Source organism: Lutra lutra, chromosome 18 (genome assembly GCF_902655055.1).
Source record: "Lutra lutra chromosome 18, mLutLut1.2, whole genome shotgun sequence".
Classification (NCBI taxonomy): domain Eukaryota; kingdom Metazoa; phylum Chordata; class Mammalia; order Carnivora; family Mustelidae; genus Lutra; species Lutra lutra.
The window spans coordinates 24,183,118-24,208,658 of NC_062295.1; the positions used below are offsets into that span (position 1 = coordinate 24,183,118).

The 25,541-nt window shown below is 43.3% G+C and overlaps 2 protein-coding genes across 2 annotated transcripts in view; one reads left to right on the plus strand and one right to left on the minus strand.

Annotated features, from left to right (window-relative positions):
* Positions 1-24,624, plus strand: part of LOC125090668 (integrin alpha-D-like) — a 61,347-nt gene extending 36,723 nt beyond the window's left edge. Inside the window, 23 exon segments of the mRNA XM_047713559.1 lie at positions 6,711-6,864; positions 6,961-7,111; positions 7,312-7,385; positions 8,667-8,796; positions 8,902-9,044; positions 9,233-9,373; positions 9,467-9,676; positions 10,166-10,296; positions 10,415-10,572; positions 11,485-11,639; positions 11,899-12,030; positions 12,836-12,909; positions 13,144-13,285; positions 18,484-18,597; positions 18,711-18,790; positions 18,890-18,973; positions 21,449-21,527; positions 21,686-21,793; positions 21,901-21,978; positions 22,168-22,281; positions 22,404-22,526; positions 22,795-22,905; positions 23,993-24,624. Of these exon segments, the coding sequence (XP_047569515.1) occupies positions 6,711-6,864; positions 6,961-7,111; positions 7,312-7,385; positions 8,667-8,796; positions 8,902-9,044; positions 9,233-9,373; positions 9,467-9,676; positions 10,166-10,296; positions 10,415-10,572; positions 11,485-11,639; positions 11,899-12,030; positions 12,836-12,909; positions 13,144-13,285; positions 18,484-18,597; positions 18,711-18,790; positions 18,890-18,973; positions 21,449-21,527; positions 21,686-21,793; positions 21,901-21,978; positions 22,168-22,281; positions 22,404-22,505 (2,554 nt within the window). The 3' untranslated portion in view covers positions 22,506-22,526; positions 22,795-22,905; positions 23,993-24,624.
* LOC125090670 (small integral membrane protein 29-like) lies at positions 17,771-18,128 on the minus strand. Its single transcript, XM_047713561.1, has one exon. It carries the CDS (start codon positions 18,017-18,019, stop codon positions 17,771-17,773), a length of 249 nt encoding a protein of 82 aa, XP_047569517.1. The 5' UTR covers positions 18,020-18,128.
* Positions 24,625-25,541: the final 917 nt, after the last annotated feature.

The following is a 25,541-nucleotide window of genomic DNA, read 5'->3' on the forward strand; positions in this document are numbered from 1 at the left end:
CTTGAGGAATCTCCACACTGTTCTCCTAAGTGGCTGCACCAACTTGCATTCCCACCAACAGCAGAAGAGGGTTCTCCATTTCCACATCCTCTCCAACACTTGTTGTTTACTGTCTTGCTAATTTTGGCCATTCTAATTGGTGCAAGGTGGTATCTCAATGTGGTTTTAATTTGAATCTCTCTGATGGCCAGTGATGATGAACATTTTTTCATGTGTCTGATAGCTATTTGTATGTCTTCATTGGAGAAGTGTCTGTTCATATCTTCTGCCCATTTTTTGATATGATTATCTGTTTTGTGTGTGTTGAGTTTGAGGAGTTCTTTATAGATCCTGGATATCAACCTTTTGTCTGTCCTGTCATTTGCAAATATCTTCTCCCATTCCGTGGGTTGCCTCTTTGTTTTGTTGACTGTTTCCTTTGCTGTGCGAAGCTTTTGATTTTGATGAAGTCCCAAAAGTTCATTTTCACTTTTGCTTCCTTTGCCTTTGGAGACATATCTTGAAAGAAGTTGCTGTGGTTGATATTGAAGAGGTTACTGCCTATGTTCTCCTCTATGATTCTGATGGATTCCTGTCTCACATTGAGGTCTTTTATTCATTTCGAGTTTATCTTTGTGTACAGTGTAAGAGAATGGTCGAGTTTCATTCTTCTACATATAGCTTGGACCATATCTTCTTTATCCATTCTTCTGTTGAAGGGAATCTTGCCTCTTTCCAAAGTTTGGGTATTGTAGACATTTTGTCGAATGCTTTTTCTGCATCAATTGAGAGGACCATATGGTTCTTCTCTCTCCTCTTATTAATGTGTTCTATCACATTGATTGATTTGTGAATGTTGAACCAACCTTGTATCCCAAGGATAAATCTTTATTCCTGCTTATATGATCTGTCTGTTGTTGAGTGGAGTGTTCTGGTCCTCTACAATTAATGTATTATTATTGATATGTCTCTTTATTTTGGTTAACAGTTGGCTTATGTAGTTGGCTGCTCCCATTTTGGGGACAAAAATATTTACAACTGTTAGATATTCTTGGTGGACAGACCATTTAAGAATGATATAGTGTCCTTCTGTATCTTTAACTACAGTCTTTAGCTTAAAATCTAATTTGTCTGATATGAGAATTGCTACTCTAGCTTTCTTTTGAGGTCCATTGGCATGAAAGATGGTTCTTCATCCCTTCACTTTCAGTCTGGATGTATCTTTAGGTTCAAAATGAGTCTCTTATAGACAGCATATGGTTGAGTCCTTTTTATCCAATCTGCAACAGTATGCCATTGTATGGGAACATTTAGGCCATTCACATCAAGAGCGATTATTGAAAGATATGACTTTATTGTCATCAGGTTGCCTGTGATATCCTTGTTTCTGAAGATTGTCTCTGTAAATTTCTGTTTATGTCACTCTTGGTGTCTTTCTCCTTTTATAGAACCCCCCGTTAATATTTCTTGCAGGGGTGTCTTCATGATCACATATTCTTTCAGTTTTTGCCAGTCCTGGAAGCTCTTTATCTCTCCATCCATTCTTTTTACTTTATTTTTTAAATTTAATTTAATTTTATTTTTTGTTTTCAGCATTACAGTATTCCTTGTTTTTGCACCATACCCAGTGCTCCATGCAATCCATGCCCTCTCTAATACCCACCACCTGGTTCCCCCAACCTCTCACCCTCGCCCCTTCAAAGCCCTCAGATTGTTTTTTTTAATCATTTTTAAAATTTATTTTCAGCATAACAGTATTCATTGTTTTTGTACCACACCCAATGCTCCATGCAATCCATGCCCTCTCTAATACCCACCACCTGGTTCCCCCAACCTCCCACCCCCCGCCCCTTCAAAACCCTCAGATTGTTTTTCAGAGTCCATAGTCTCTCATGGTTCACCTCCCCTTCCAATTTCCCCCAACTCCCTTCTCCTCTCTAACTCCCCTTGTCCTCCATACTATTTGTTATGCTCCACAAATAAGTGAAACCATATGATAATTGACTTTATCTCTCCATCCATACATTCTTTTTAAAAAAATTTTTATTTTATTTTTTCAAAGTTCCAAGATTTATTGTTTATGCATCACACCCATTGCTCCATGCAATACATGCCATCCTTAACTCACCACCAGGCTCACCCATCACCCTACCCTCTCCCCTCCAAAATCCTCATTTTTGTTTCTCAGAGTCCACAGTCTCTCATGCTTCATCTCCCCCTCCAATTTACCCTAATTCACTTTTCCTTTCCTTCTCCTAACATGAAGGACTCCATGTTATTCCTTATGCTTATGCTCCACCTTATGCTCCACCGTATGCTCCATATGCTCCAAAACCATATGATAATTGACTTTCTCTGCTTGACTTATTTCACTCAGCATAATCTCCTCCAGTCCCGTCCATGTTGATACAAAAGTTGGGTGTTCTTCCCTTCTGATGGAGGTATAATATTCCATTGAATATATGGACCATATCTTATTTATCTATTTGTCTGTTGAAGGGCATCTTGGCTCTTTCCACAGATTGACGATTGTGGCCATTGCTGCAATGAACATTGGGGTACATATGGCCCTTCTTTTCACTACATCTTCATCTTTGCAGTAAATACCCAATAGTGCAATTGCAGGGTCATAGGGAAGCTCTCTTTTTAATTTCTTAAGGAATCTCCACACTGTTTTCCAAAGTGGCTGCACCAGCTTGCATTCCCACAACAGTGTAAGAGAGTTCCCCTTTCTCCAAATCCTCTCCAACACATGTTGTTTCCTGTCTTGTTAGTTTTGGCCATTCTAACTGGTGTCAGGTGGTATCTCAATGTGGTTTTGATTTGAATCTCCCTGATGGCCAATTATGATGAACACTTTTTCATGTGTCTGTTAGCTATTTATATGTCTTCATTGGAGAAGTGTCTGTGCATGTCTTCTGCCCATTTTTGACATGTCTCTGTCCATTTTAAAGGACAGCTTGTTGGATAAAGTATTATTAGCTGCATGTTCTTCTCATTTAGTACCCTGAATATGTCTTGTCAGCCCTTTCTGGCTTGCCAGGTCACCATGGACAAGTCTGATGGTATTCTGATGTTCCTCCCTCTGTATTGTAAGGAATCTCTTCTCTTAACTGCCCTTAAGATGGTTTCTTTGGTTGTAACATTTGCAAATTTTCTATTACATGCCTGGGCATCGGTCTGTTCTCCTTGATTTTGGGATGGGGCCCTCTGCCTCTAGGACATGATGCTATTTTATTCCCCAGATTAGGGAAATTCTCAGCTATGATTTGCTCAAATATATCTTCTAATCTCTCTTCACCCCCTCACAGATCCCAATAATTCTGACATTGGAACATTTCATGGCATCATTTATTTCTCTAATTGTGTTTCATGGTTTTTAAGCTGTTTGTTTCAGGCTTTCTCCAGATTCTTCTTTTCTATCAGTTTGTCTTCTAGATCACTAACTCATTCTCCTGCCTTGTTTACCCTAGGTGTTAGAGTATCTAGATTAGTTTGGATCTCATTGACACCTTTTTTAAGTTCTGCCAGATCAGCTCTCAGTTCTTCCCTTAATGAATCTATGTTGTTATTAATGGTTTTCTCCAACCTAGCTACTGTCTGCATAACTGTTACCCTGAAGTCTATTTTTTTTATTTTAATCTTTTTATTTTTGTGATGGCATTCCTGTAAATCTGAAGTCCATCTTTTCTAAAATATTCTTTCAAGTGATTTGATTGGCCAAGATTCACTCATCAGATGCCCACTCTGCACACTTGGAGGTTACACCCTTGCCCAGTGGATGTCTAGCTCTTCCTACCTCCATACCCTTATGCACACTAGTCCCTCCACTGAAATCATCCTTATCCACTTTCATACTGTTGCAATTCTTCATATACACTGTGGCCTAGATCTGATGCCACTTCCTCCATGAAGCAAGCCTTCCTCTGATCTCTGCTGCAAAAAGGCACCTCTACTTTCTGAGAACTCAAAGCATTAATTTGTACTTCTTCATGCATCTGTTCTTGTATGTGTTCTTTTTATGGGACCTATGTGCCCTAAATGGGTATTATGTATTTCTTGACACTATAAGCTATATTTTATTTGCTATTTTATTTCCTGTAGGACTTAGAAGTACCTCACATAAAATGTAATGTCAATGAAATGTTCATTGACTAGTTAGCTAAAAATGGGATGATTAATAAGTACATTAAGACACATTCTTAAATCACCCCTTTTAAATTACTGTTTTTAAGTAGACTTATTTAAATAAAGGTAACATTGTTACCTTAAATTAATAATATTAATGACAATAGTATTGGATTGCCTCCAATAATTTCAAGGTCATTATATAAAACATATTTTCTTTTTAAATTTTTAAAATTTCTTTTCAGTGTAACAGTATTTATTGTTTTTGCACCACACCCAGTGCTCCATGCAATCCGTGCCCTCTCTAATACCCACCACCTGGTCTGAAGTCTATTTCCAACATCTTGCTTATATCCATATCCATTAGTTCTGTGGCAGAGGTTACAGTCTCTGAATTTTTCCTGCATTAGGGGTTCCTCCTCTTAGACATTCTGTTGAGTGGCGGTTGAGGGAATGTACAGAATCCAGGTTATTGACCACAACCAAAGCAAGATGCACCTGTTTTATAGGGACCTTAGGTCTGTTGGCTTCTTGTTCTTCCATCCTGTCTTCTGGGAGAGGGGTCTGCTGCACTATTACTCAGGGAACCCTGTTTGGGCAGTGTTGCCCTGTCCCCTCTAGGGGGGGGGCTGGGCTCAGTGAAAACTGGTTTTGGGGGTGTTGTTCTCTGGGGGCTTTCCCTGGTGGCTTTCTGCATCTCTTCCAAGAGTCACAGCAGATGTGACCATATCCAAACTTCTGTCTCAAAACAGAGAGATCGCAGTCTGTTCTCCAGAGAGACCCCCAGGCCGCACTGACTCCAGTTTTGTCAGTGCTGTTAAAAACTGCGATGTGTTGTGCACCCCACAGCAGCACTCCCAGCCCTCCCTTTCAGGTCCAGGCACATCTCTGCCCTTTGTGCTTCTAAAACCACCAGCTGCTCCCAGTTTGCACATGTGTCCCCTCAGCTCCAGGATTCAGTCTGGGGAGGCTGCCTTAAAGTCCTTTCTCTGATGCCACCAGTCTGCCCAGTCTGTACCCAGTGCCTAGTGCAGGAGGCTTTTGTGCTCCAGTGGCACAGGATCCTAGAGGCTCCCTCCCTCTTCTCTTTATTTTCTGATATCTGCTCACATAATCATGTACCCTGTTTCATACCTTGAAACCAACTGCCAGAGATATTCTGTTTGTAGAGATCTGGGTGTATCTTCTTACATCTCAGGCTGATTTTGTGGGTGTTCAGAATGATCTGGTAGATATCCAGCTCAATTCAGGGACCAGTTGAAATAGGGTCCCCATATTTGCCCCTCTCACCCCATCTTTGCCCCTTTTGCTGCATCTCTATTTTGCAATTCTACTTTCCTGAGGTTTATTCTATTTCTCTTTATTTCTTTTCTTAGGTTAGCTGATTAGCTCATTCATTCTCAGACTTCATCCTTTTCTAACATAACATTAATGCTTGGAAACTTTTCTGTTGTATCTGATAAGTTTTGGTATATACTGTTTTTTTTAAATTATTTTTTTATTTTTTTTATAAACATATAATGTATTATTAGCCCCAAGGTATATACTGTTAATTATTGTTCGATGTTAGGTTGTTATCTTATAGATTAATTAGAAGGATTTTATTCATTTACTTGACAGAGAGGCAGAGAGAGAAGGAACACAAGCAGGGAGAGTGGGAGAGGGAGAAGCAGACTTCCTGCTGAGCAGGGAGCCTGATGCATGGCTTGATCCCATGGCCTTGGGACCATGACCTAAGCTGAAGGCAGATGCTTAATGACTGAGCCACGCAGGCATCCCCCACCTCACAGTATTTTAGCAAAAATAAAGGATAAATATAAATAAAATATATAAATAAAAATAAAGAAAGAAATAAAATAAATAAAAATAAAGGATAAATGAATTAATAGGTTGGGCCTACAAAGCATAGGGTCATTTCCATCCTTGTCTTTATTCAGATATTTCATATAGTAATGTGGACAGAAACTAGTTTCATCTTGCCTTTTTTCCCCCAACTGTTACATAAACCTCTGTCATGTTTCTCACACAGCTTTTATGGTTTTCCTTTGAATGACTTGTACTTTCTCCCTAAGCAGCTGGATCATGCTTTGCTAAGCCCCTTCCTGATGTTGGATATTTGGGTTGTTTCAGTATTATATGTGGGGTGTGTGTGTGTGTGTGTGTGTGTGTTTGAGTGTGCTTATACTGCATTTGTAGAGCTACATGAGCATATACTTACATTTTCATTATTTGTAATAGCTACCATACAATTGATGATTACCTGTAGGCCATTCGCTGTTCTAAAAGTTTTATATTGGGGTGCCTAAGTGGATCAGTGGACACTGTTAGTGTTCAACTCTTGATTTTGGCTCAGGTCATGGCCTTAGGGTCCTGAGATAGAGGCCCATGTTGGGCTCTTCACTAAGTGTGGAGCCTTCTTGATAGCCCTATTCACAGCTCATCCAAAATTGTGAATAAGAGGATTGAGGAGATTTCCTAACATGTCTGAGAGTCTGAAGTTACCAGGAATCCCCAGTCTCTCTAGATGACCTTCTAATGCTACAAATTATCTTTCCAGAATCAATATCATCAACAGAGAGTCATCTCCCTTTCTACCTTGACAGGAAAGAACTATTTCATAGTAAGAATGGGGCCCGAAAAAGTGCCAAGAAGATCCTCATTGTCATCACAGATGGGCAGAAATACAAAGACCCCCTGGACTACAGTGACGTCATCCCCCAGGCACAGAGAGCTGGCATCATTCGCTATGCCATTGGGGTATGTCCACTTCCTCATGTCTCCCTCAGACTCAGGCTGTATCTCACTCTGGCAGAAAGGCTAGTGGTCTCCTCCTCACCTGTCTCTCTGTCACAGGTGGGAAATGCTTTCCAGGAACCCACTGCCAGGCAGGAGCTGAACACCATCGGCTCACTGCCCTCTCAGGACCACGTGTTCAGGGTGGACAACTTTGCAGCACTCGGAAGCATCCAGCAGCAGCTTCAGGAGAAGATCTTTGCAGTCGAGGGTAAATGGAGGGCGAGCCTGGGTCTTGGGATTGAAGATTCTGGACCCAGGTGTCCCCTGAAGTATGGAGGGGCTATCCCTATTCATGGCTCACCCAGAATTGTGCCCCAGAACCTGAGCTTCAGATTCATTCTTCTCCTTGTGCTCTGAGTCCTTGTGGTCTCACGGTCCCCAGAGTCTAAGTGACCTGTTTCCCCACAGGAACCCAGTCGAAGACAAGTAGCTCTTTCCAACATGAGATGTCACAAGAAGGCTTCAGTTCAGTGCTCACAATGGTGGGTGGAACACATACTTGATAAACGGGTGTCAGGCACCAATCCTGAGCCATTCCTGTGCTGGGAGTTGGTACCCAGGAGTAAATAAGAAAGCAGATTCTGTCTTCAAGTTCATTGTCTGTTCAGAGACAGACATATGGGTAGTGTATGTAGGTGACAGGAGCACAGCAGAGAACAGTGTAGCCACAGGTTCCTGCTCTCATAGGGCACCTATCGAGTGGGGGGAGACAACAAACAGCCAAAAATAACTTCAGATTGTGCTAGGCATTAGGATAGAGCAAGAGAGGTGATCAGAGGAGGCCTGAGGAGTGACAACTGAGGCCAAATGATGAGAAAGGGCCAGCCCTGGAAAAATCTGGGAGAGATTGCTCCAGGAAGAGGAAAAAGCAAGTGCAAAAGTCTTGAGGCATGAACACGGTTACTGGACCAGAGAGATAGAAGGGCCAGCGTAGCTGGAACAGAGTGAGAGAGAGGGGTGGAAAGATGGGGAAGGCCAGATCATGCAGATGAAAGAAATGACAATATAGCATGGGTTGTGTGCAAGTAGATGTGTGTTCAAAAGATCCAGAGGGGTTTGCTTCAAAGTAATTTTGGGGGCGAACTGGGGGGACATAGAAATGAAACAAGGTTGGTCATGAATTGGTCATTGAAGCTGGGTCGTGGGTCCTTAGGAGTTCATTAAGCATTTCTTTCTACTTTTGTATATGTTCTAAAGTATCCATAGTCAAAAGTTTAAAAAGGCAAAAAACAAATTATGCAGAGTAGGAAAGGCCTATCACTCCCTGAGGGAGCCAAAGAAGACCTCACAGAGGAGGTGAGTTTGAGGTTGAGTCTTCCTGAGAATGGAGTGGAGTCCTAGAAAGACAGAAGAGAGAGGTGTCCAGCTCAAATGCTTCATGTGTTTAAACATAAGGTATCTCCACAGATTTGACTGGGAGGACCCTAGATGCAATCCTCAGGGGCTTGGTGACAGGGAGCCATCTTGGATTGCCACCAGGGTGGTGGCTATATGTTTCTTGGTCCCGAGGAAACCTAACTCTGGTGTACTAGAGGATGGAGTAGAAAGGGTCATGGGTGAGAAGAGTTGGTACTTACTGGAGCAGTGGCACTGGGGATGGTTGAGAGATGTTAGGAGTGAGCGACACTGAAGTTGTTGAAGAAGACTGGGGAGGGAGGAAGAGAATTCCAAATAGTGAGCAGAATCAGTGGCAGGCTTTGCTTTGGAACAGGCCGTCTTCTTTCGGCTTGGTCTGGCTCAGCCCTGGAATCCTTTTCTCCCAGGATGGACCAGTTCTGGGGGCAGTGGGGAGCTTCAGCTGGTCTGGAGGTGCCTTCCTGTATCCCCAAAATACAAGCCCCACTTTCATCAACATGTCTCAAGAGAATATGGACATGAGGGACTCTTACCTGGGTGAGAAAAGGGTGTGGTTGGGGGCACAGGTGGGACATGAGCCTGGGAAGGGCAGGGGCTCAGGGGTGGGGTGGAAGCCTTTGTGTTGAGGTGTGCCCTCCTCAGGTTACTCCACTGAGCTGGCCTTTTGGAAGGGGGTCCAGAGCCTGATCTTGGGGGCCCCCCGCCATTAGCATACTGGGAAGGTAGTCATCTTCACCAAGATGTCTGGGCAATGGAGGCCAAAAACAGAAGTCACAGGGACCCAGGTTAGATGTTGAAGAAGCCGGAGTGGAACGTGCGGGTGGCAGGGTCTGCAGGGGCAGAGAGAGAGGAGATGAGGGGTTTGGGATCCTGTAGCGGGGAGGTCCCAGTGGCTGGGGAGAAGTGGGACCTGTCCCAAAAGGGGCTGCCTCTGGCAGGGGCAGGCGGGATGACTTTTGGCTGTGCCCTGCAGATCGGCTCTTACTTTGGGGCCTCCCTCTGCACTGTGGATGTGGATAGAGATGGCAGCTCTGACATTGTCCTCATCGGGGCTCCTCATTACTACAAGCCAACCTGGGGAGGGCAGGTGTCTGTGTGCCCCTTGCCCCAGGGGGTGAGTATCTGATGAGACCAGGGCTGGGTGGGGCCTGGGTGTGGGGTGGAGGGATTGCCTGTGTTGGGACCTGACACTGGTTTTGTTCTGCAGAGGGCTAAGTGGCAATGTGAGGTCATTCTCTTTGGGGAGCAAGGCCACCCTTGGGGCCGCTTTGGGGCAGCCCTGACAGTGCTGGGGGATGTGAATGGGGACAAGCTGACGGACGTGGCCATCGGGGCCCCGGGAGAGCAGGAGAGCCAGGGTGCTGTCTACCTTTTTCATGGAACCTCAAGACTGGGCATCAACCCCTCCCACAGACAGGTGAGGCCCCTGTCTGAAGCCTCTCCCAGTTCCACCTGCTTTTCTAGGTCTCAGATTTGCCTGATGCCCTGTCATGTCACTGACCTGAACAGTAGCCATGCTCCTTTTAGGGGTCTAGTGCCCTGAATATCACCGGGCCAAGCTAAGCACAGAGTATCTCTCCTTTCTCCTGTGGGCAGCTTAGTGGTTAAGAGATTGCAGGGCGTGGGTCAAATGCCTGGCTGGCCATGTCAGCTGTGTGGCCTTAGGCAAGCGACTGATTTAGCCTCTAGGAGCCTTGGTTTCCTTCTGTGAGACATTAAATGAAGGAGCTCTATGTCTGGGGTCCCTGGGGTCTCACTATTCTTGCTTTCCATTCCTACCCTCTTATCTCTCTGAATTTTTCCATTCAGTTCTGCTTTCACTGCAGTTTTCTTTCCAAATCTTTCTTCTCAAATCTTTCAGATGCCCTCCACTTGACTTCCACTTTTCCTTTCCCCCTCTGGCCAGAGGATCACAGGCTCCCAGCTCTCTCCCTCACTCCAGTATTTTGGGCAGTCGCTGAGTGGGGGTCTGGACCTCACCCAGGATGGATTGGTGGACCTGGCTGTCGGGGCCTGGGGACAGGTGCTGCTGCTCAGGTGACAACTCTCCACATCCCACCCTTGCCCACTGTGTGTCCATTCAACAAGCTGCCCCCTCCCTTGTCCTCCTGCCCGAGGCCAGATTCAGGTCCTCAGCCCCTGCATGCACCCTCAGGAGTCGGCCAGTGCTGAATGTGGGGGTGGCCATGAGATTCATGCCAGCGGAGGTGCCAAAGGTTGTGTACCAGTGCTGGGGAGACATGCCATCCACCCTGGAAGCTGCGGATGCCACAGTCTGTCTCACTATCCACAAAAGCTCACTGGACCAGCTAGGTGAGTTTCTTCCCAGTGGACCCAGTCCCTTATCCCCTTGAGGCCCCAAGCCTACCTCAGGAGAAAATGGGCTAAGGAATCCAGATACCACCTCCACATCCACCTGCCTGCCAGTGTAGGAAACCTTGGGTCCCTTCTCTCCCCCTCTCCCCACACCCAGGCCAGTGGGCTCTAAGTCCAGGATATGATCTGGAGTCTGCCCACTTCTCTCCACCTACTCCAGCCTCTGCCTACCTTGAAGCCACCTCTTCTCATTCCTACCTGTACTTTGAGCTGTTTCCATGTCTGTTCTTGCAGCCTCCCACCTTTTCTCCATAGAGAAACTAGAAGTATTGGTCCTAAAACACAAATCTGTTCTCCTCACTTGCCTACTTAACATCCTCCCGCCTCTGCTTTCTACCATTTATAAAGGCCAAAATCCTTCTCTACAATGTCCTTGCTGATTTTGCTCCTCCCTGCCCTTCCAACCTCACCTCATCCCACTCTCCCTTTCTGTAAATGTGCCATCCTCCCTCTATCTTCTGGTCTTAGCCACTGTTCTCATGGTTTGGGACCTTCTCCTCCCCATTCTTCACCAACCCTTGGTCACCCTCCAGGTTGGGGCTCAGACAAGGCCCACCCAGGAAGGTGTTTCTGATCCCAGACAAGCCCTCCTTGGTACTACTGGGGATCCCATCATTGGGTTTATCATGTTGGTGGATTATGTTCTGCATGATTGTCTCTTTTCCTAGACTGAGAGTTTAATGAAAGCAGGGATGATATTTCTTTATCTTCTCCACATGTATTCCAGCGCCTGATACAGCTCATAGCCCATAGGAAGTTCTCAGCAATATTTTTTGCATGAATAAACAAAACCTGAACATTCGAGGTTCTCTTGGACTTTCCATCTTCTGTTCCTCCCTTCTGCTTCAGGTGATGTCCAAAGCTCTGTCAAGTATGATCTGGCATTAGACCCAGGCCGTCTGGTTTCTCGTGCCATTTTTGACGAAACCAAGAACTGGACTTTGACTCGAAGAAAAACCCTGGGGATGGGAGTTTACTGTGAAACCATTAAGCTGCTTTTACCAGTAAGGACTTTGGTTCTGGGAAAGGGATGGGGAGAAGAAGCCCAAGGAGAACTTCTGGTACCTCTGCTCCCTGTTGAGCGGCGTGTAAAGGGTGGGGATATTGGGGTCAGAGAGAGGAAATTGAAGCCAGAGAACCTGACTCCACAGCTAGGACAGAATGTTGTCCCAACAGTAGGAAATGGATGCAGTTGAGGAGAAGGGTCAGTGGTGGAAAATAACGAGAAGGATAGCGGGTTCTTGAAAGGCCATTCTCCCCCAGGACTGTGTGGAGGACGTGGTCAATCCCATCATCCTACGCCTCAACTTCTCCTTGGTTGGGGAGCCCATCCCCTCATCTCAGAACCTTCGCCCTGTGCTGGCTATGGACTCACAGGACCTCTTCACTGCTTCTGTGAGTCTTCCAATGAAGTCCCAGGGATGTGTTGACTTTCACTCTGTTTCTGTGTCTTAAGAACCTATTGTGGTTCTCAACTTTTCATCAACCACCTCAAGTCCATAATGCTTCCACCCAGTTACCAAGGCCCTGCCTAGCTTGGACCCTTACACACATCCCAACTGGTCACCACTTTACCTCAACATAAACTGATTCTCATTCTCCAAATCCTTCCCAATTTTTCTCATTCCTTCCTCTGTTTCTTTTTCCATGTCAGAGTTTCTACCTGGAAAACATTTTTTTTCTCTCCACCTCAAAGATCCTTTCTAATTCTCTAAGCCCCAGTCTTATCTTCCCCCTTTTTGGAAATCACAGTCAGCATCTGTCCCTCCTTCACTGGCTTCCGATTACATCATGGTGATACCAAATATTACATGACTGGAATCATGGCAATTGGCATCCACTTTGGTTGATCTCTGGAAATTGTGAGTTCTGTGAGTACAAGAGCCATGTCTAATTCATCTGTGGTTTCCACGCTTCCTAATGCCTCACCCAACTTGGAACCTGTCCCCTATCGAAGAATTGTTCCAATGTGAGATGGAATTAACTCCTCAGCTAAACTTCATGTTCCTTGAAACCAAGTATCTTATCATTCTGCCCCTTCTTTACTGCCCCACTTCTTGACAGTGTCTGGCATGGTGCTGGGTGTGGGATGGGTGCTCAGTAATACTCAATAATGAACACTCAGGAGGAGTGGTCCTCATGAGGGGAATGCAGAAAGATTAAGACATGGAGGGGAAGAGAATCTCCTGTTTTTCTGCAGCTCCCCTTTGAGAAGAACTGTGGACAAGATCACCTCTGTGAAGGGGACCTGAGCATCAATCTCAGCTTCTCAGGGTGAGCTGAGAGATGTCTATCTCTTTTCATTTCTAGACACTAAGCTTTTGGGTCTCCTATCCCCATGGGATGAGAAATGCTTGTTTCCCTTTGGCTCTCCTTCTAACAAAGAAATTAAATTTTGATTGGAATGTTATCAGTTCATGAGTTCCTGCAGTCCTGGCCTTACCCTTGATCCAATTCCAACTGATTTCCAGTGGAGTCTCTTTTTCACTTTTGTCCTTCCTCTTTCAGCCTGCAGACCCTTGTGGTAGGGAACTCCTTGGAGCTTAATGTGACAGTGACTCTGTGGAATGAGGGTGAGGATTCCTATGGAACTGTGGTCTACTTCTACTACCCAGCAGGGCTGTCCTATCGACGAGTGTTAGGAACACAGGTAAATAACTCCCTTGTTCTCTTATGTCTCTTCCCTGCCCTGAGTTACAGTAGGTTCTTTTTAATTCTTCTACAATGAAATCTAAACATAGATACAGACAATTCTGAAGAAGAGAGAGAGAGACAGAGAGAGAGTGGTGCATAAAGCAGATGTGTAGTTAAATAAATAATATTAAGGAAATAGCATCCGGGTCAAGGAATAATACACTGGTAGTACCTCCAGAAGTACTCTCTCTATGTTCTTTTCCTCATGAAAACCTCAATCTCTCCCCAAGTTAACCTCTATTCTGACTTTGTGATAATCAATTCCTTGTGTATTTTTTGGTTTTACCACCCATGAGTGCATCTATGAAAAAACTGTTGTCTTTTGTCAATATTTGAAATTTATGGGAACATGTTCTATGTTCTTTTGTGTGTTTTTTCATTTCTTCAACATGTTTCTGAAATTCATCCCATGTTGTTGCCTGTGGCTGTAGAACATTTTAAAAATTATGTTATGTTAGTTACATACTGTACTTCATTAGCTTTTGAAGTAGTGTTCCATGATTCATCGTTTTTGTATATCAGCCAGTGCTCCATGCAATATGTGCCCTCCTTAATACCTATCACCATGTTACCCCATTTTCCTACCCCCTCTTACCTCTAAAACCCTCAGTTTGTTTCCCGGAGTCCACAGTCTCTCATGGTTCATCTCCCCCTCAGGTTTCTCCCCCTTCATTTTCCTTTCCTTCTCCTAATGTCCATCATGCTATTTCTTATGTCCCACATATAAGTGAAGCCATATGATAATTGACTTTTTCTGCTTGACTTATTTCACTTAGCATAATCACCTCCACTTCCATACATGCTGATGCAAAAGTTGAGTATTCATCCTTTCTGATGGCTGAGTAATGTTCCAGTGTATATATGGACCACATCTTTATTCATTTGTCTGTTGAAGGGCATCTTGGCTCTTTCCACAGTTTGGCTATTGTGGACATTGCTTCTATGAACATTGCTTATGGAACATTTTTATTGTATATAGAATCCCTTTGTATGACTATATCACAATTTGTTTACCCATCCTAAAAATTTTTAATAAAAGTTTTTATTTAATTTCTAGGTAGTTCACATGTAGTGTAATATTGGTTTCAGGACATAATTCATACCTTACATAGAACACTCAGTGCTCATCACAACAAGTCCCTCCTTAATATCCATCACCCATTTAGCCCATCCTCTGCCCACCTCCTCTCCAGAAATCTTCATTGTGTTCTCTACAGTTGAGTCCCTCATGGTTTGCCTCCCTCTTTTTTCCCTTCCCCTAGTTCATCTGTTTTGTTTCTTAATTCCACATATGAGTGAAATCATATGGTATTTTTCTTTTTTTTTTTTTAAGATTTTATTTATTTATTTGACAGACAGAGACCACAAGTAGGCAGGGAGGCAGGCAGAGAGAGAGAGGAGGAAGCGGGCTCCCTGTTGAGCAGAGAGCCCTATGCGGGGCTCGATCCCAGGACTCTGGGATCATGACCTGAGCTGAAGGCAGAGGCTTAAACCCACTGAGCCACCCAGGCGCCCCTCATATGGTATTTTTCATTGACTGACTTATTTCAGTTAGCATAATACTCTCTAGTTCTATCTTGCAAACAGCAAGATTTCATTTATTCTTTTAGATGACAGGATAATATTCCATTGTACTAGTATATCACATCTTCCTTATCCATTCATTACTTGATGGATATTGGGGCTCTTTCAATAGTTAGTCTTTCATATTTAATGTTGCTATAAACATTGGGTTCCATGTGCCCCACTGAATCACTATTTTTATATCCTTTGGGTAAATACCTAATAGTGCAGTTGCTGAGTTGTAGGGTAGTTCTATTTTTAAATTCTCAAGGAAGCTCCATACCGTTCTCCAGAGTGGCTGCACCAGTTTGCATTCTCACTCACAGTGTAAGAGTGTTTCCCTTCCTCTGCATCATTGCCAACACCTATTGTTTCTTATGTTGTTTATGTTAGCCATTCTGATAGGTGTGAGGTGATATCTCAATGTAGTTTTGATTTGTATGTCCCTGATGATGACTGATGAAGATCTTTTCATGTGCCTGTGAGCCATCTTTATGTCTTCTTTGGAAAATGTCTGTTCATGTCTTATGCCCATTTCTTAACAGGATTATTCATTTTTTCGGTTGTTGAGTTTCATAAATTCTTAATAGATTTTGGTTACTAACCCTTTATCAGATACGTCATTTGCAAATATCCTCTCCCATTCCATTGGTTACCTTTTTATCTTGTTAATTGTTTCCTTAATTGTGCAAAAACTTTTCATCTTGATGAAGTCCCAAATGTTCACTTTGGTTTTGTTTCCCTTTCCCCCAGAGATGTGCCTGGTAAGAAGTTGCTTAGACTGAGGTCCTATAGGTTGCTGCCTATGTTCTCCCCTAGGATTTTGATGGTTTCCTGTCTCACATTTAGGTCTTTATTCCACTTTGAATTTATTGTTTTGTATGTTGTATGAAAGTGGTCCAGTTTCATTCTTCTACATGTGGCTGTCCAATTTTCCCATCACCATTTGTTGAAGAGACTTTTTTCCATTGGATAGTCTTTCTTGTTTTATCAAAGATTAGTTGACCATATAGTTGTAGGCCCATTTCTGGGCCTTGTTTTCAGTTTCATTTATCTGTGTGTCTATTTTTGTACTTGTATCATACTATCTTGATGACTACAGCTTTGTAACACAACTTGAAGTCTAGATTGTGATGCCCCCAGCTTTGCTCTTCTTTTTCGAGATTGCTTTGGCTATTTGTGGTCTTTTAGTTCCATAAAAATTTTAGGTTTGTTTGTTCTAGCTCTGTGAAGAATGCTGGTGATATTTTGTTAGGGATTGGTTTAAATGTGTAGGTTGCCTTGGATAGTATGACATTTTAATAATGTTTTAATTCCAATCTTTAAGTATGAAATATTTTTTCATTTCTTTGTGTCCTCTTCAACTTTTTTCCTTAGTGTTCAATTTTTGAAGAGTATGGATCCCTTACCTCTGGTTAGATTTATTTGTAGGTACCTTTTGGTTTTTGGTGCAATTGTAAATGGGATCAATTTCTTGATTTCTCACTCTGCTGCTTCATTACTGGTGGTATAGAAATGTAACAGAGGTGGGTGGGGGATGGGGTAAATGGGTGATGGGCATTAAAGAGGGCATGTGATATGATGAGCACTTGGTGATATTCTCAACTAATAAATCATTGAACATTATATCAAAAACTAATGATGTACTATACCTTGGCTAACTGAATTTTAATAAGTAAAAACAAAACAAAACAACAATAAAAAAGAAATGCAATAGATTTATGTACCTGATTTTATCTTGTTTGAGTTTGCTGAATTTGTGTATCAGTTCCAGCAACTCTTTTGTAGAGTCTTCCAGGTTTTTAAATAACGTATTGTGTCCTCTGTGAACAGCGAATAGCTTGACTTCTTTCTTGTAATTTGGTTGCCTTTTATTTCTTTTTATTGTTTGATTATTAAGGCCAGGACTCCAGTAATACATTAAATAACAATGGTGTGAGTGGACATCTGTACTCATATTACAATTTGTGGTCATTTGAGTTGTTCCCTGATTTTGGCCATGACTATTCTTGAGCATTTATATTGGTGCACCTATGCATAATATTTGGAAGGTATTTGCCGCATATAGACTTGCTGGATCTTGGATTCCTGTATCTTCAATTATAATAAGTACAGACCAACCACTTTCACCTTTTTGCACTTCCACCAGCAGATTATTAGAGTTCCTGTGAATTTCTATCCATTGTATCACTTAGCATTGTCAGAGTTTTAAATTCTTGTCCATCTGGTGATATTTCCTTACAGTTTTAACTTGCATTTCTTTAATAAAGTTGAGGAACCTTTCGTCTATTTCCTGGTGATTTTGATTTCTTCTTTTAGGAAGTGCCTGTGCAAATTTTTTCCTTATTTTTCTATTGAATTGTCCATACTTTCATTTTCGTTTAATTTTTTATTTAAATTCAATTTAGTTAACATATATTGTATTATTAGTTTCAGGGGTAGAATTTAGAGATTCATCAGTTGCATATAATACCTATATTACATAAAATGCCTTCCTTAATGCCCATCACCCAATTATCCCATCACCCACCCACATACTTTTCTTAATTGTTTTTTTTTAAGATTTTATTTATTTATTTGAGAGAGAGACAGTGAGAGAGAGCATGAGTGAGGAGGAGGTCAGAGAGAGATACTTTTCTTAATTGTAAGCATTCTTTAATATTCTGGTTACCAGTACTTTTCCATTTATATGTGTTTAGATATATTTTCCAGCCCTATTGCTTGTCTTTTCAGTTTCTTTTAGAGGGACTTTTAATAAACCAAATGTGTTAATTTGATTGTGGTTGATTTTTACCAAAGCTTCCTTTAGGTTTAGTGTTTTTATGTGCTGATCTTGGTGATGTCATGGTTCTGGAGAGTGGGGGTTGCGGGGGTGAGGTCAGATCTTGACGTCCAGCAGGGGCATCAGCTTGTGCTGGTAGTCACTCTGCCAGCCGTGTACCACCTTGGGGTCCCCCGCATCCAAGAGCAGCTTCTTCTCAGCCTTATGCAGTTCCTCTGCGGGGTCGTGGCTGTAAATGGGGAGCAGGTGATGGCGAAGCTGGTCCACTCGCTTTTTCTTCTGCACATACATTACCATGGAGTCGCTGTTGGCCTGGGGGGCATTGGGCACTGTAGTGTTACTCATGACATCCGCAGCCGGAGGGCTGGGTGGTCAGCATGGGCAGTGGGGCCTCGGAAGGGCGCCTCCACGGGGCTCCCTCCTGCGGCTGCAGCCCGGGACAGGAATGCCCTCGGTTGGCACCCAGATGATCTTATTTAAGAAATAATTCCCTACTCCAATGTTACCAAGATATTCCCCTTTATTACATTTTAGGAGCTTCATAATTTTGCTTTTTCACATGAAATATTTAATCTAGTTGGAATTTATTGTAATGTATGGAGTGAGGTAGGAATTCATTGTTTTTTGGGTTTTTTTTTTTTTTCAGATTGCTTGATTTTTTTTTTTTTTTGTATGGGCCAATTTTCCTAGTGTTTTTTGTTGAAAATTCTGTCCTTTCTCCTACTGCTCCACAATGCCACCACTGTTATATATCAAGCCCCAAAATGTACATGGGTAACATTTTTAAATTCGATTTCCTTTCCTGGAAGCAACCCCATCAGCGCCCACTGCGCCTGGCATGTGAGGGAGTGCCCACTGGGAATGAGGGCCTGAAAAGCAGCAGCTGTAGCATCAACCATCCCATTTTCCAAGAGGGCACTAAGGTGAGTGCCTCCCCACAGATCCTCATCACTCTCCTCCCTTGTCCTGACCTGTTCCTATCTCTTATTCTTCCATCACCTTCCTTATCCTCATTCCTTCTTTCTTCTTCTCCCAGGGCACCTTCATAGTCACATTTGATGTCTCATACAAGGCCACCCTGGGCAACAAGATGCTTCTGAAGGCCAGTGCAAGCAGGTGAGGCCAGGTGTATCCCTCACTCTTTCATCTCATGCCCCTGCCAGAGAGTTCTCCCCTGGATTTCTTTTCAATGAGGTTCCTCCACTCTCTCTCCAGTGAGAATAATAAACCTATGACCAGCAAGACCACCTTTCATCTGGAGCTCCCAGTGAAATATGCTGTCTACATGGTGATCAGCAGGTGTGAAATTTTGACTCTCCTGTAAGCCTAAATCTCCCCTTGCAGCCCAGACTGATCTTTAAAGGATAGGTATATAACTAGCCCTCTAATTCCTCACATGGGAATACTTGTGACCAGTCATCTATTTATGCTATAATAACATATACTGTATACTTCTTGCTTCTTCTTTGATGGGTTTACCTATTGGTGGTACACACACATACAGTTTGCCACCACTCTTACACTCCTCCTTTTATCTCCAAAGTGCAGATTTCCTTTAACATGAAGCCAAGTCTATTCTTCATGCTAAATATGAGTATGCTGAAGTGAAACTAACAAGATTAAGATTGAGGTTTTTATGAGCACTCTGAAGTGGGAGATATGGTTTGTCACCACACAGAGGAAAGAAAAGGTCAGGGTTTCACAAACAAAGAGGAGACCAGAGATGTGACAAACAGCTGGGAAAGTCACTAGAGTCCAAGGCTGTGGCAGGTCACAGGAAAGTCACGTGCAGGGCTGTTGCTGTCAGTTCTGAAGGTGGGTGGTAGAGCAGGGTCAGGTCAGGCTGGAAGCAGGGCAAGGAGACCCACATAATCTGGCTAAACTCCAGAAGTTTGGAAGGTGGTCAGAAGCTTATAATATTGCCATGGGACAGAGTTTGCCACTGTGGTTGCTGCTGATGACACATGAATTTTTAGGGCAACTGGGTAGGGAGAATCAAACAGTGCCATTGCCCTTCCAAACACCATGTATGAATTTTCCCTACTGTTCATAGGAAAATAGTGGAACTTACATTAAGAGCTTATAGTTATATATACATATGATATGCCAAGCATTTAAAAAGAACTTTACATGTATTTACATTCATTTAACCCTTCTAATAACTCTGTGATATGCTTATTGTTTTGGTTTGTTTTGTCTTAAAGATTTTATTTATTTATTTTACAAAGAGAGATCACAAGTAGGGAGAGAGGCAGGCAGAGAGAGACAGGCGGGTGAGGGGGAAGCAAGCTCCCTGCTGAGCAGAGAGCCTGATGCGGGACTCAGTCCCAGGACCCTGAGATCACGACCTGAGCTGTAGGCAGCGGCTTAACCCACTGAGCCACCCAGGCACCCGATATGGTTATTGTTAACCCCCCTTTTTTACCAACAAAGAAATCAAGAGGTTAAGTAACTTATTCTTTTCAGTTAGCTAGTAAGTGACAGAACCAGGAATCAGTCAAATGGGCTGGCTCCGGAGCTTGTGCTCATGTCCACATGCTACTATGCCATTGCAAGGATTGGGGAAGACGAGTGATTTACTCAAATGTGAAAAGAGTGTTAGAACTGGAAGATTTTAAAGTGAAAAAACTGAAGCAGAGAGGGAAAGGGTTGGAGTGAAAAACATAAAGGTTAGCACAGTAAGGGAAAATATAAATTCTAACATTTATATCATTGCTGCAGATGTCATCACAACTCTATCACAGGCACTATTATTAGCAACCTCAGGTTATACAGGAAGAAACCACAGAGGTTAAGTAACTTACCTTGGGTTACTTGGGTAGGAAGTGGTAGACAGAAATGTCAGGTGGTCTGGTTCCAAGCCTGTGTTTTTAATCATGACACTAACAGTCACATTTGTGGGAAACTGTGGGGGCCCCTGGAATTTCTGTATGGCTGGCCAGGCTTCTGTACACTACATCCGAGTGAAATGTGCAGCACCCCTGCTTGTTTGCTTGATTCCACTGAGACCTAAGATGTTAACTCTGGGAAGGAAAGGATTATGGCTTGTTAACTGTTGACTCTCCAGAGCCAAATACACAGCCAGATATAGGGTAAATGTTTACTAAAGCAGGCGATGGATGGATGGATGGAAGGATGGATGCACAGAAAGCCACCTGAGGCTGGAACATTTGTGACCACTCCAGGGGCTTGTGTTTATGCACCGTGCTTTCTCACACTTACTTGACTTCCCCAGGATGGCCACATCTTTTTTTCTTCATTCCATCGTGGAGGGGCTTGCACTGCATTTTTTCCTGAGGGATCCAACCATGATTCCCTTGAGTCCCCTTAGGCTTATTTGTTCTGGCATCAGCCTCTGCAAGCATTGCCAGATGCCAACCATATACCTAGTAGAGGAGAAAGTCATGTGAACACCTTTTTTTTCCCCCATGGGAAAATGTTTAAATGTTATGAGAGGTCATGTTTAAGTTGGGCCTTTAAGTGAACATTTCCAGAAGGGGAGGGGTAAGGGTGTTCCAAGCAAAAGAAAGAACTTGAACAAAGCTATGGGGATGTGAAAGTGCCAGGGTATCAAAGGACGAGCTAGCAGTTCTGGGTGACTGGGGCAAATGCCATAGGAGAAGAGTTGAAGCTAAGGCTGCAGAAGCATGTGGGGATCATAATTCTTTCTTGGGATTATCTGCTGGGGGCCCGACAGAGCCCTTGGCATCAGACAGGGGCACAACTGAGGAAGGCTCTGGGAGTGTTTCTCACCAACAAGCCGTCTCTCTCCAGGCAGGAAGATTCTACAAAGTACTTCAACTTTTCAACTTCTGATGAGAAGAGCAAGAAAGAAGCTGAGCATCGTTATCGTGTGAGAAGCCAGGGAGTGTCCATATCTTCCCTCCCCTGGTGCTGCTAATGTTGGGAGCTGGTGGGAGAGAGAAGGAGGAGCTGAGGGCTATATCCAGGAATGAAGTGGTATTTTGGATTCTTCTGGGAGCACAATAACGTTGTCTCAATTTTCTGCAGGTGAATAACCTGAGTCAGCGAGATGTGACCATCAGCATTAATTTCTGGGTTCCTATCCTGCTGAATGGAATGGCTGTGTGGGATGAGGCTGTGGTGGCCCCTTCTCAGGTGTCTACTTGCCTTTCCTAACTCTCCAGAGTCTGATCCTATAGTGCCTCACAACCTCTTACCAGTGAAATGTTGATCATTCTGTGGCTGTTTCTCTCTCCCACCAGAATCTCTCCTGTGTGTCGGAGAGGGTACCTCCCCAGCATCCTGACTTCATGACCCAGATTCCAGGGAGTCTTGTACTGGTGAGAAAGACCCTGGATTCCCATTGCAGGACCAGCTGCCCAATGGGAGATATAGGGGAATGCAATTGCTAGGTTGGAGATCTTTATATATGTCCTATATTTGTTCATCTATTCTCCAACCCAAACCTGACAGACTTCCTATTTCTGGTGGTTCTTGCCTCCTCAGCTTCATTCTTCTCCTGTCCCTAGAACTGCTCCATTGCTGACTGCCTGAAGTTCCACTGTGACCTCCCCACTTTTGGCATTCAGGAGGAACTTGACTTCATCCTGAAGGGCAAACTCAACTTTGGCTGGGTCAGCCAGGTGCGTGGGTCCAACAGCAGAATCCCTCCCCTGGATTTGGGTGGTACCAGATATGTCTGTGCCCATCCTCAAGTCAGGAGAGTTCTCGAACTCTGAGGCTTTTCCTCAGGCTAGTTCCCCAGCTCTGTCCCTGTGTATTGCAGACATTGCAGAAGAAGGTATTGGTAATGACTGTGGCTGAAATCACGCTCAACAGATCCGTGTATTCCCAGCTTCCAGGATAGGAGGCATTCTTGAGAACTCAGGTAGTGACTGTGTGGTAGGAGTGGCCAGGCTGTAAGTAGGAGGGCTCCTAATGTTAAATCCATGGTGCTGTGTGGGAGGCTCAGAAGCCTGGAGGGAGGAAGGATGAAGGTCCATCAGCAGGAGAGTTGTCCCTAAGCCCATGAGTGTTTCTATATCCCCCCTTTGGAGAAAGGGAAGGAGGGGAGGGAGTTAAAGTTTGGTGAACCGAGAAAGAGTCTGGGAAAGGAAGAGTTCTGATACCTTCTGATAAGGTCATCTCCACTCCAGATGGAGATGGTGCTGGAGAAGTATGAGGTCTACGATCCTATCCCCATCATTGTGGGCAGCTCTGTGGGAGGTCTGCTGCTGTTGGCTCTCATCACAGCCATCCTGTACAAGGTGAGTGTTTCCATCCTGCTCTTGACACCATCAGCAATTTGATCCTATTATTTCCATAATGTAAGAAAGAGCTCAGCTTGGGTATAGGTGCACAGTCTTGGCAAGTCATTGCATGTGAGACATCCCCTTTCATCTATGACATCACTGGTCCCCAACTGTCTCCCATATCTGTGCTTTTCTATCTGATTTTCACGTCTCCTTTAATTGCTCCCTCTGTCTTGTCCTCTCTTTTCTTCCTGTCTTTTCTACTCTCATCTCCCTCACTACATGTTTCCCTTCACAGCAAATTACAACATAAAGCAGTGGCCTGAATCAGGTGTTGACACAACCACCGATTCCATCTGTCTATAGGCAGTGTCTTGTCCATGCTGGGCCTGATTTCTCACTCTGAAGGTGATTCCACCCAGTTCACAAATCTTGGTAAAATCTAAAAGCAACTTTAGTTTTGTGTATTTACCCATAAGGCAGAAATATTAGAAAAGATCTATAAAATGATATGGATATATAAATTATATGGAGATATGTTCAAGTTAGACTGAAGAGGATTAAAGTAGGGTACAAATGCTCAGTATGATTCAGTTTTTCCTAATATTTTGTTTTAAAGCCCATCATACATCCAGAAAAGTCAACTAAGTTGTACATTGAAAATCCATGTAACCACCACCTAGAAACTACAGTATAAATAGTTTTCCAACCTTCCTTAAGTGCATATGTATCTCTGCATCCATCCATTAACTATCTAGCAATTCTTGTTATTCGTGTTATTTTTTTGGATGTCTATTAAAGTAAGCTGTAAGCAACAGTACTTTCCAACCCTAGATAATTCAGCAATCAAATGATTAATTGGAGTTCAACATTTACTTATGATTTCTTTTTTTTTCCTGTTGAAATACTTTACATAAAGCAAAATGTACAAATCCTAAAAAAAAGATAAATAAAATCTAAATGACACAGTATGGCTAAATATTTTAGTGCAGTGCTTGAACAATAGTAGGGGTTCTAGAAATAGTGATCGCTCTCCCCCCAGACATCTCTTTTCCTCTCTTCCACTGGGTTTCCTAATTTTCTTTTCCTTCCTCCCCCACAGGTTGGCTTCTTCAAGCGTCAGTATAAGGAAATGATGGTGGAAGCAAATGGACAGACTGTCCCAGAAAATGGGACTTCAGACCCTCAAGCTGCCCAATAAGAAACTACCTACTATTGTCCGTTGGACCTGATAGCCTCTGAGAAGTTTCCTGGCTCTCTTATTCCCACCTAAGTTAGGCCTACAGGGGAGAACTGTTCAACGTGAGTGAGGCTCAGGTCAGGCTGCTTTCTCTCCTTGGGAGGATGCAATGTGTCCACACAAAGTGCCTTGTCTGGGAGGGGCCATTTGTCTTGTCAAGGCTGTAACTGGAAACCTCAGAACAGGATCTTAAACATGCCCCTGGGTGGAATGGGTTTGGATTTCTACTTAGAAATACATGAACAATAGACTCAAGCTCCAGTCTCTCTTGCTTCACTTGCTACCAATGATCTTTCCAAAATGCAGTACTGAACAAGCCACAATCCTCCTCTATCTTTAGTGACTCCCTATAATTTTCAGGTTGACATCTGAACTATCCAGATTGATGTTAGGATTGCAATTCCATTTCTAGAGGGCGGGCTTTGATGCAGAAACCATGATTTGCTCTGTGCTTCCCTTTCATCCTTATTCCTAGTAAAATAATGTCAGTATCAGCTTTGTCTCAGGAATCTCAGTCCAGATTGCCCAAACTGAACTGGGAATAAAATGTCTACACATTAGAATTTGTAAACGTGGTTTTCAGGCTTTGTCAGCATTGCTAAATGGGAGGGAGGAATAGAAAGCCATCAGGAGTATTTTCCCCTTGTCAATTTGGCTCACCTAGCTCCAGCATCTCTCAGAGATCAAGAAACCCAGGACACTTCAATTTTTTGAGATTTCAGATATAGTGAATGAAAAGATTCTGAGGTATAATTATAAACAGTATGTATTTAAATGTTGGCCTTAACAAATTAATACATCACACAAAACCAAGGTATGTACCTTTTTTGGGAAAAAAAAAATCAAAGATCTAAAATTAAGGCCTTTTAGGGATATGGGTCCTGCACAGTGATGCCCATGGTATCCCTTAACCAATATTGGATGGTGGCCAGCCCTGAATCCTGGGGCCAGGACAAGAAAGTTAAATAGAGGGGAGGTTATTATGTCCCTATATTGGCGTAAGCTGGCTTCTTATTCTACTCACTCAGTTCTCAAAGCTGTCAGTGATGAGGAGCTAGTGGAGCTGTGGCAGGTTGGAGTGGGACAAGAAAAAAGCTGCTGATGGAAAGGTCATTTGAGTGAACCAATACACTGGTATTTCTTACAAATCATAGGAAATAGGGAGGGGATATTGTTTGCATATGGATAGTGATTGGCAGGCACTTTGAATTCCTAGATCAGAGATCTGCTGCCCCCAGTATGGTCTTTGTTACTATTACACCATCCATCTTAGCATAAAGTTCAAAGTGGTGTCTGTTAGTGAGCTAGGTGTCAACACATCTCAGGTCATTCCCTGCCCTGGAGTGATCCCATTGTTGCTGCCACTTCCCAGGTGTTTGGTCCATGTGGATGTTCTAATTAGAAACACAGA

Excerpts from the sequence above, each read along its gene's own strand:
- LOC125090670 (XM_047713561.1), bottom strand. The coding sequence starts at position 18,019 with ATGAGTAACACTACAGTGCCCAATGCCCCCCAGGCCAACAGCGACTCC.